This window comes from Apium graveolens, chromosome 6, assembly GCF_009905375.1.
Source record: "Apium graveolens cultivar Ventura chromosome 6, ASM990537v1, whole genome shotgun sequence".
NCBI lineage: Eukaryota > Viridiplantae > Streptophyta > Magnoliopsida > Apiales > Apiaceae > Apium > Apium graveolens.
The window spans coordinates 71,397,808-71,408,942 of NC_133652.1; the positions used below are offsets into that span (position 1 = coordinate 71,397,808).

The window sequence follows — 11,135 nt, forward strand, 5'->3', positions numbered from 1 at the left end:
TATAATTTTATATATTCGAAACAGTCTGCATCAAACTCGAGATCTTCTTTTTTGACAGGAACTCGATAAGATTACTCTTGCAGTTTATCTCTTATTACCTTGGAATTTAATTTTAGCTCATACCAAAATTTTATTAGAATAAATATAAGCCTATTATTTACTTATTTAGACTAAAAATTGTAATTTGACGGACAAAATTTATTTTAAAATAAATCGTGACAGGTAACATACACATGACAAAGAATGGTTTCACTGTAAACCAAATTTACCCCAAAATGTATAAACAGAAAACCAAATTTGACACACTCATGTCTCTAATATCCAAGTCAAGAACATGTAAAATAATATTAATCTTAAATTTTTACCTTTTCACTTTAATTTTCTATCTACACATACTACCAAGTTACCAGCTCATATATTTTGTGGGGTATAAATTTACATAAATGTAGCATTGTAAAATGTAGCAGAACCATATTCTTGAAATGAAATTAAACTTTTAAAATGATTTTAAAAGTAGCATTTTAAATATTTTGTGGGGTATAAATTTACATAAATGCGACAATTTTTTCATAAAGCAAGGAACTGAAATTGGCACTAGAAACAAAACACTACACATAAGATGCTAAAACCACTTCTTTTTTTCTCAATTAAAACTTGCTCATTTTTATTCCTCTCTCTCTCTCTCTCTCATAGAACTACTTGCAAGTTGCAGTAATTATTCAGTGAGCTGAGTTTCTTAAGCGTGTGTTGTTGATTTTGTAGCACCACCACTTTGATGTCTACACTACAAGAACATGATTACATAGGCTTATCAGAAATGGATGCAGCTTCTGATAAGCTTTCTTCATCTGATGTTTCAACTGATAATGAGAAGAACAATCTTAAAGAGACTGAGTTGAGACTGGGCTTACCTGGGCTTGGTTTGTCTCTTTTTGGGGAAGAGAAAGATAATAAAAGTGTTGGTGGGCTTTGTTCTAGCCCTTTCAAGAACTTTGCTTCTTCTGGGGCTAAAAGGGGCTTTTCTGATGCTATTGATGGGTCTAACAATTGGGGCCTTTCTGTGAAAGTTGGATCTGAGGTTGATTTGAAGAGAGGTGGTGTTGATGAGATACATGGTGCCCACAAATTAGGTTTTACTGGTGCTAATTTTAGTCCTGCTTTGAAGGTTGTTGAACAAAAGAAGGTTTCTTCTGTTCCAGCTCCTAAGTATGTTTCTTTTGTCCTCTTTGTCTTTTGTCTGAATCTTTTTTGTTGTTGAAAGTTGTGTTTTTATTCTTGTTTCATTGTTGGTTTTCTTTGATATAAGACCCTTTATTGTGTTTTACTTTGTTGGTCTCAAGGTTAGGTTTTTTTTCTTGTACACATGCTCATTTGTTGTTTAGCTTATTTTGATGAAAGCACAAGTGTTGTAAAGTAATGAAGGCATAATTTATATGGAGATGGCTTTTCTTGATTGGATAATGGATATAGGGTTTTAGCTATTTGACTGAATTCCCTCTTTGATTCTTACTAATTCAATTCAAGTCAAACAAAGGGCTTTAGTTCAAAGGTTGTAATCTTTAAACTATAGAATGTAAGATCGAGTTTATACTCCGTTTGAAAGGTACAGCATTCTGCTATATGTGTCCAGTTTAACAGTGTTTCTTGCTCGTTTTTCTTGTCCTGGTAAGTTGAAGTGTCTAGTGGCTTAGGTTACTATTAGAAAAGTTTTTTTCGTTTATCTGATAAATATTTACAGATGGATTTGTTTTAATTGAACTTGGACTATAATGTAATGCTCTATCTGGTTAGTAACTTCTTGATCTTTGCACCCTTTTACTAAGGCAAAAATTATATATTCATCAAATTTGACACCGTGTTTATATAATAGGGCACAGGTGATTGGATGGCCACCTATTCGATCTTTTCGGAAGAACACCCTCGCTACCAATTCGACAAAGAAGACTGATGTGGTTGAAGCTAGTTCAAGTTCTGGGTGCCTCTATGTCAAGGTTAGCATGGATGGTGCTCCATATCTAAGAAAGGTGGACCTTAAAACCTACAGCAATTATACTGAACTTTCATCAGCTCTTGAGAAGATGTTTAGCTGCTTCACCATTGGTATGTGTTTCCGCTATTATTTCTCCAGGCGGTGTACTCAATAAATATTCATTTAGTATAATTGGATTTACCATTTATTATTAAATGGACCCTCGTGCCCGCAGAGTTATTAATGGCTGATCCACTTGTATCATGGGTGACTGTACAGGACAATGCACCTCTAATGGACTTCCTGAGCGAGAAGGTCTTAGTGCAAGTTGCTTAAAGGATCTTGTCCATGGCTCTGAATATGTGTTGTCATACGAAGACAAGGATGGCGATTGGATGCTTGTTGGCGATGTTCCTTGGGAGTAAGCTTTATCTTTATGTTTACAACTCTTTCATTCGGTTGATTAATGTCTGTCTTGTTTTATTTTTTTTGAAATGCTTGTGTGCACCAACTCAATAGATCATCCTCTCCAAAGTTAAATATATGCATGATCTGAAGTCAGTCAAATATCAAAACTGTAACCAATTATCATAACATATAATTCAATCTAGGGATGCTTACTTCTTTTGTCAATGTTTGCTCTGTGTAGTATGTTCACAGATTCATGCAAGAGATTGAGAATCATGAAAGGCTCAGAGGCGATTGGCCTAGGTATGCTACTGCACTGAGAACTAACCATACTATAAAATCTGTGTTTCATCATTCGTGTCAACTTCGAGCTATTTTCAGCAGTAAATTGTCCTCTCATGTGCTACCTTGGCATTGCAATTTACCAAATAAATACTGAAATAGACTGTCCATATGTTATGCCTTGAATAACCTATAGTTCTGCTCCCTTTCTTGCAGCTCCAAGGGTCACAGATAAGTGCAAAAACAACAGACAGTAGTGTGATACCTGTTGAAGCAAAAAAGAGAAGTGTCAAGAATATTGTATGTCTTTCATTATAGGAGTATGTTTATTGGTATTCAAGTTGTAGTAGTGTTCACGAATGGCTGTCTTCATTGTGGCCATGAAACACGGAATTTGATGTATGCAAATTTATTTTTAATGTGTAATCAAGGAAATATGTAATGGAACTTTGCTGATTGAATATCTTGTTCTCTCCTAGCTAATTACTATTATGACGATTCTCTTATGTTTTCTAAGAGATTGTTGATTGTTTGAAGTGCTTATGTCTTGCACTCTTGCAACTTACTCTTAGTGTGCAGTTGAGGTCTATATGCATCTCATATTCCAGGACCAACTCGGAAGTAGGTAGTATGCCTGTTGTTCTCGTGTTTGTAATTTTTAAGGAATTTGGCAGCAGCAAGTAACCCTGTAAATTAAGGGTGCCATTCATTATTTTGGTAAACTGCTAACCAGATACCTCATATAGTACGATTCAACTACGAACCCTTAACCAAATTTTAAAAAAAATGTTTCGTGTGCTGACTTTGGCTCAGTAACTTTTCCATCCTGCTGCAAAATTTTTACATATATGCAATGCTGTGGGAGGCTTGTTAATCTAAGACACCTTATCATGCTTGTGAATTTGGTTGAACAAGTTCGATCTTATATTTAAATTTAAATTATATGTGCTTGTACTGGAATTTTAGTTCAAATCAAATCCATCTGATAATTCAATTCAGACATGTACTAAGAAAATTGGCTAAACGAATTAAACAATCCGTGATCAATTTTGTATCTTCTTCCTGACTTTCTGTCGAACTTTTATTGTAAAGAACCTAGATTAAGGAGTAGAGAATAAACACAAAATAGATGCAGAGTTTCACATATCAGATACGGACTATAAATAAGCTTCTCTTTTGGCATCCTGTGCGCGCGATCCACACCATCCCAGTGTCTTCCAGGTTTAATGCCATAGCGATTAGGTGCGGCCTGTAATCCTCTTCTAAGCCAGCTGTGATGAGGGATCTCCTGAGGAACGATAAACCCTGATGCTTTCATTCTCTCATCATCTCCCATATCTGGCAAAACAAGCTCATTGTCATGTTTTTTCTTGATTAGATTAGCCATTGGATCACCCCATCTTAATTTATCCTTCATTATTCCGTCAAGTTCAGGGTCATCTCTGCTCCGTGCAAATGGTTTCGACATCTCGAGCACAAGTTTTTGTTTCCTTTCTTCAGCTTCCCTCCTTTGCGCCATGCCCTTTGCTCCATTCTAAATCAACCTGGAATGTGTAAGAATTGTGGATTATCTAATAAATAACCTAATCAACGTGTTTAAAACACACACAATGACCCAATGAAAATCTTATTACGGCATCCAAGGACTTTTATATGCATAAAACTTTGAAATTATATTGACATCGGCTAAAACTTGATTTCTATTTCTATTTGGGTAAAACGTAAAAGTGTGTTCTGGAATGAGTTCCTGTTCATAGTACAAGTCGGTATGACTCGTATTTCAATTTGGAATTTACATTTCCAAATTATGGGAATATTATTTAAAAATCCTTTTCTGTAAATTAAACATGATAACAATATCCTTTGTCAAACTAAATATTTCGAGGGTTCATTTTTAATTAATAAAATTTAAAATTAGTTTTAATAAAATCAAGTTTCTCTCTCTAAAAAGTATCGTACTCACTATTCAACACTATTCAAGATAAATTTCCTGAAAAAGAATAATAATAAATTATTTTTTAACTAAATTTAGAAATATATTTTTTTAGAAATTACCAAAAATACTATTTTTTTTACGATTTTACTATTTTCTGATTATTTTATTTTTTTGCAAAAATATATAATCAATCAAAATGAACCAAAATTAAGCAGACATACAATTAATTAAATTTGCACGTGGTTGAATCAAATTGCTAAAAACCTTATTCTTGCAAAAAGGAAATTAAAAAAAAATATTTTTACAAATAAAAATATATTTTTATAATATTTTTTGAAAATAATAATATTTTTATAAATTTATTTTTAGACTTTGATATTTTTCAAAAATACCCTTCTTTTAGAGAATGAATGCCCAAAATACACCACTTTCCAGATTCAACTACTCAAAATGCCTGGCGCGAACCGTCCAAAATACCCACGAAATATGCATTTCAGGGATGTGTATTCAGCCTTTTAAATTTTTTTTGATTTTTTTGAATACACATAAAAAAACAAAAAGTGAATACGATATGCGTAGTCTTTATTAAAATTTTAAAAACTAAATCCGCATCCCCAAATGCGTATTTAGTGGCTTAAAAAGACCGAACATTCGTTTTGGGCAAATACGGAATTTAGCAAAAAGAGGTGTGGAGAGGGAGAGGAAGAAAAGACATGATATTAAGCTGCAGAGCTCTCATCAAGTAGTATTATTTTTATCTTCCAAACCCTAGTTAACTCGAATTGAAATTCATTACTTTTTTGTGATTCTTATCTTTCATTCTGCAGATTCGACTTAGCTTTTAAATTCACCAACTCATTTCTGCTTCACAGTTCCAGGCCATTTCTCCAGGTTTCATCACTAATTTCTCAATTACATTCTATTTTTCAATCCTTTTATTTATCAATTACTTTAAATTATGCTAATAGGATTACTAATTTTTACTGATTATTTATTTCTTATTTAAAACTAATGACAGAGAACGTGCTGTTTATTTCACGGTTTGAATTATAGTAATTGTAAAGCTTGTATTTCTTTGAATGATATGAAAAGTGTTGCAGACCGGAAAAAACATAAATTCGTTACTTCTCCTGTGTGGAGACCGGTCTCCGCTAAGGCCGAATCGAGTGAGGGTAAGTTTGTTCTTTATTGGATTGTTCTGTGGAATACTCTTTGTGATTTGCGATGCAAGTACATTTAGGTAGTTTTAGGTAGGTTATACGTTATAAAATTATTGAATGTGGATTTTGTAGAACGTGTGATGAATGATCAAGTTTTTGGGAATTTAAAAGTTGATAATCAAGTTGGAGAAGTGCGAGACATCATGTCTGACTCTGTTTCGGAGAATGAACAAGCGCGTGTTGAAGCTGGAGGAGTGAATGAAGTAGTTGCTACTGGAAGTGCTAGATCTTCCATCTTGATGGAGGATGGAAGCGAATTACTTGCAGAGGGATCGCTGCCTTCGGAAGAGAAGCATACTATTAGAATAGAGGTATAATTTTACAAAAATGTATTATTATTTGATTTAATAAAAAGATTATCATATTTAATGTGTTATAGACTTATAGCTTATATAGGGATCGTAGAAGTTGTATATAAATATAGGTATAGCAAGTTCCTTTTTGTTTATTCATTACGTTTTTTTTTGTTTTTGTCTCTGTTTTAATTAGCTTGTGCTTCTGAAAAAATCAGAAGCACTTGTAGGTGAAGATAATGTCTTTTATTGTTCAAACTTTTACTTTCAGCATCTCCGGGACTAATTTCATGTTCATTGTAATTTTGTCTCATTTTGCAGGCGGCATCTCCATTGATTAGATTTATGAAAGAAAAAGAGTATGCATAGTCCTTTTAATACAATCTGTAAAAAAGTACATCTCTTTTTGTGATCTTTATTTTTATGTATGTTTCTTTTCAATTTCATATGCAGGAGTTTAGCCCGAAGAAAAATTGAAGAGGAGATAGGAGTTAAAATAATTTTTCCATCAGGAAAGAAGGATGAATATATCAGTAAGTGGTTGACTACTTGTTTTCTGTGGCTTTTTACGACTTAATTTGCAGTTACTTTAAATATCTGCGTGTTGTTGATGAATTGGATCTTGGAACTCAGAGTTTATCTTCTCGTTGCCTAAAATAGGAAATAAATAGATTAATTAAAGTTATCATGAAGATAAAGAAGTACATATTGATCTTTAAGGATCTTTTAGCTTCCTTTAAAAATAGTAAGCAATTAGGCAATCATATTGCATATTTATTTTACTTCCATGTCAGTTTCAAGAACGCCTTCCATTCAATTGTTCTCTTGTTTTAAATCAGAGATGAGGTAATACCGTAATAGGACCTTTTATTTATTTATCTACTACCAGATGTTCTAACGAGTATAGATATCGAATTGCAGAGTGAATGACGGGCGACCCAAAGTAGAAAAGAACTTGGGGCTATTAATAAAATTTTAGATCTTGATGTATCGAATGGTGTGTGCATGATAAAATCCTAGATGCCTCTGAACATTTTGATCTAAGGTAGTATCATGAGTGAAGTCATGTATAGGATCAGTTTTGCATGGAAACGTATACTCAATTGAACAGTCGAATTGGCCATTTCTTATTCCTTCATCCTTCCTTAGTTCTACAATTCTACTATATTCTCTGGATATGTATATTTTTTTCTTTAATAATTTAAATATATCCTTTCTTGTGTAGCTATCACGATCTTTCAAAAAAGTTAAGTTTATACCATCAACTAGTTTCTGTATTTACCCTTATTCTATTCACGATAAGCCCTTCCAGTTCTCTTAGTATGACGTTAACACACACACACACAAGCACACACTCATACTATATATCTACGCTCTCCCTCTCTCTCTCTCTCAGGGAAGTCATCTTTTGACTAATATTTGCACCACAATTTGTTAACAGTCATTGAAGGCATTTCTGCAGAGTGTGTAACAACAGCTTCAGAAAAATTGCAAATCCTGATCAAAGAGGTAACTGGCGCTACTTAATTATGAAACTGTACCACTTTTTTTGTGCAGATTATCATTCTGGAATAAGTTTATCTTATACCTGTTCTTCCTTCCAAACCTGACTTTCTAAAAACCTAACATATGATCTTAGTTTCTCGTAGGGTTATGATCTCAAGTCAAAACAGAGTTGTCTTTGACAAATAGTGCTTTCTGTGTAGCAAATACTGGTAGAAGTGGCTCATCACCAAGTGGGTTTTGGTGCCACTTCCCTACCTGGCATTTGAAATTATTTGGAATTTCTTGCGCTTTTAATCCACTCGTTTGGCTTTTCCAGGCTTCAAACATTATTTTAAAGTCATTTTTATAATAACCTTTTATTTTACCTCCTGTAGGAGGCGCGTCCCCAGTGAGCATTGGTATTGCATACCAGAGCATTTGAAATTATTTTGCATTGTTGGTGTTTAGATTCTACTCATCTGGCTTTACAGTCAGCGCTTAACATTATTTTTGTCATTACCACTTGCCTGTTTCTTTATAGTAATAAATAATCCTTCATTTTACCTTGATTATATGTTAGTTGGCCAAATATAGTCATTGCACATATAAGTTTATTTGAAGTAATATAGTAGTTAAGCTATTAATTTCTCTCCTAGAAGCAACACTACTTTTTTCTTTCTTACTTTCTTACATGCTTGTCTATTCAACAGGCCATTAAAAGCCCGGCGCTTAACTACACTCACTTTGTATCGCTACCCTTAGCTATACACCCTCAACTGGTTGAAAAGCTTTTTAGTTTTCAGAACTCGATATTAGGGATTAGCAATGAGAACGAAATCACATTTCTGGATGATGATAACAGTGAAGATACTTCAGATGAGGAAAGCAGGGAGATAAAATCAGATAGAGCACCGATTGTTGCAATTGGCCTTAAAGCTGAAGAAGGCAGTAGAAATCCAAAAGTGGGTATAAAAAACATACCCCTGGTAAGCTACCCTCTTAAGGCATCGAAACCTTCAAACCTGGATGGGAAGACAACTGCCTTATCTGGTATAGACATGTCTATTTATGTGACTAAATGTGTCTTGTAATCTATACAGTGAACTTAAAAGAAAAAAGACAAATCACTTTCTTGCTCTTGAATCCGAAGCAAGACTTATTCCTAGTTCAGTGCAAGTCACGCACTCCTTCAACTTTGTTTTTATGTCTTGATATATGTGATTGTTGGTGACTCCAAATCAGCAAGCTGATATGGTGTAGTAGTACTGAAATTGATCCTTGATTCTGACTTCTAAATTGAATTAAACCGAAATGACATGTTCTGTTTGGCTCTGTTCCTTTTCTTTCTTTGCTTCCCCAATTATTATTTCCACTGCTAGCCACTGATGCACTTTATTAACAGCACTGGGGATTGACAAATCAATTTTTATTAAGCCAAAAACATTTCATCTAACGGTCCTCATGCTGAAGTTGTATAACAAGGATCTAGTCGATGCAGCTGCAGACGTTTTGCAGGCAAGATTTTATCCCCTTGAAGATGTACTGGAGACATGTCGTAATTCTATCTAATATATTTCATGTTTGTAACCAGGGTCTGTCCTCAAAAATAATGCATGCCTTGGATAATCAGCCAGTTTCTGTGCGATTAAAGGGATTGGTAACAATCTTTTTCTGTTTTGTGGTTGGCGTGTTTTGCATTTATATTTCAATTTTGTGATATGCATATATGAATTGGTTGTTATGTTTGTTGCATATAGTGGCATATTAAGACAGATTTCCCATGCAGGAATGCATGAGAGGCTCTTTTGCAAAAGCTCGTGTTCTCTATGCTCCTGTAGAAGTAATTGGTGGCGAAGACCGACTTTTGTGTGCATGTCGTATCCTTGTTTGACGTGTAAATGTTTTACTATTGCTGATGATTGATTTCATGTTTTATAAACACTTGGACTAAATTTGATTAGCTTCTGCATCACATTTGAAGTTTAATAACTTCAAATGTTTGGTGTACTTGCATTCTTACAATTCAACTGCTCGATAAGGCCCCAGTTAGATCTCTTAGACCACACACACAGGGATAGACAAAATATAATGAAAAAGAAAAATTTAGGCTGATTATGTATCTAGGTTTTTGTTTGTATATGTGCTATTCCTTAGCTGTTGTTTTAAGAGGTCATTATCGATGCATTTACTGAAGCAGGTCTAGTTCTAGAGAAAGATGCACACCATAAGTTGAAGGTATGATCTTGATGTTAAAGACTTTTGTTCTAGAACTTTGTTTTGTGAGGCTTATTTCCTTACAGAAGAATGTCTGCATGGTCCTGATGTTAATTCCATAAACTGCAGTTGCATGCCACTCTGATGAATGCAAGTCACAGGAAAAGGTTTTCACTTGTTTATTTATACAAGTTTTAGTCATTTCCTTGCAGCTTTTCTGGTGATCTAATCCTTGAACAGTCTTTACTCCTTTGACAGTTGTGTTTATTTTATTTTTTTTCTTTGTGGGACCAACTGTTCTTATTAAACTTCCAGGAAGAAAATGACAAGGGCCGATACATTTGATGCACGAGGTATTGTCGAGCAATTTGGATCTGAAGAATGGGGAGAATATCTTATCCGTGAAGCTCATCTTTCTCGAAGGTTTGTGTATGATGAAAATGGTTACTACCAATGTCGTGCTTCCATACCTTTCCCAAAAAAATGAGAGTAGATTATTAAGGTCCTTTGTATTGTTCGACTTGATTGACTTCTGAAACCTGGGTAGGAACTTTGTGCAGTCTATATTTTGTGTAGTACAGTTAGTAGAGAACTATGTCTTGGTGTAGCCTGTAGCCGCTGGGAAAAATAAATTAGAAACAAGTTTTGTTTCATGTGCTCGTAATTCTAAAGCTCAACACTTTTGATCGAGGAAAGATGCTCAACTGCTCAAAATAAATTCTAACTTTAAAATATTAGGGGCCGTTGTGATTGGTTAATGAAAATCAAGGGAATGATTGGTGACAACAATCCACCAAAAGTTGGTGAAAACTAAAATTAATACTTGTATTACTGGCCTATGACTCCTGCTTGTTTTAAATAACTGTAATTTCTTTTTAATCTTACTATTTTATTATTTATATTATTTATATTTTATTAATTATTTTGTTTTAATATTTTAACATAATCAATAATGGGAGTCATCTTTAATTGGATTTTAGCCTTGTTTTAGCCTTTAGTTGTACACATTATTTTGTTTTAACCTAAATATATTATATTGACAAAATTCAAGTAATTTATTCAAATTTCAATTTAATTTATTTATGTTCGTATGTATTATATAATTTTTTTTACCCCAATTAAAGTATATATATATGGGTAGCACATGCTCATATATAGAGAATCGCGGAGAACCATTATTTAAAAAATATAAAATATATATTTTATTTTATTTTTCATCATATATAGTTATAAATTTTAATTATCAAGTTAAAAATCAGTTATACAATTTTTTATTTTAAAAAATTATTTTAATTATTGAAAAAGTTTAAATTGGTTATATAGTAGAA

General features: G+C 33.4%; 2 protein-coding genes across 4 annotated transcripts; both read left to right on the forward strand.

Moving 5' to 3' along the window:
* Positions 1 to 600: 600 nt before the first annotated feature.
* Positions 601 to 3,122, forward strand: LOC141667104 (auxin-responsive protein IAA21-like). Its single transcript, XM_074473463.1, has 5 exons — positions 601 to 1,206; positions 1,871 to 2,100; positions 2,249 to 2,390; positions 2,619 to 2,680; positions 2,876 to 3,122. The coding sequence occupies exons 1-5, from the start codon at positions 776 to 778 to the stop codon at positions 2,914 to 2,916; spliced, it is 906 nt and encodes a 301-aa protein (XP_074329564.1). The 5' UTR covers positions 601 to 775; the 3' UTR covers positions 2,917 to 3,122.
* Positions 3,123 to 5,252: 2,130 nt separating this feature from the next.
* On the forward strand, positions 5,253 to 10,495 carry LOC141667346 (uncharacterized). 3 transcript variants are annotated; one of them, XM_074473785.1, is made up of 14 exons: positions 5,253 to 5,337; positions 5,423 to 5,486; positions 5,614 to 5,767; positions 5,888 to 6,126; positions 6,430 to 6,467; positions 6,562 to 6,641; positions 7,550 to 7,617; positions 8,304 to 8,643; positions 8,996 to 9,108; positions 9,185 to 9,250; positions 9,380 to 9,470; positions 9,761 to 9,828; positions 9,937 to 9,974; positions 10,123 to 10,495. In XM_074473785.1, exons 1-14 carry the CDS (start codon positions 5,309 to 5,311, stop codon positions 10,292 to 10,294), a joined length of 1,560 nt encoding a protein of 519 aa, XP_074329886.1. In that variant the 5' UTR covers positions 5,253 to 5,308; the 3' UTR covers positions 10,295 to 10,495. The 3 variants fall into 3 exon arrangements, with proteins under 3 accessions (XP_074329886.1, XP_074329887.1, XP_074329888.1); XM_074473786.1 differs by having other exon boundaries at positions 5,262 to 5,337; positions 5,696 to 5,767; XM_074473787.1 differs by having other exon boundaries at positions 5,275 to 5,337; positions 5,688 to 5,767.
* The last annotated feature ends 640 nt before the right edge of the window (positions 10,496 to 11,135 follow it).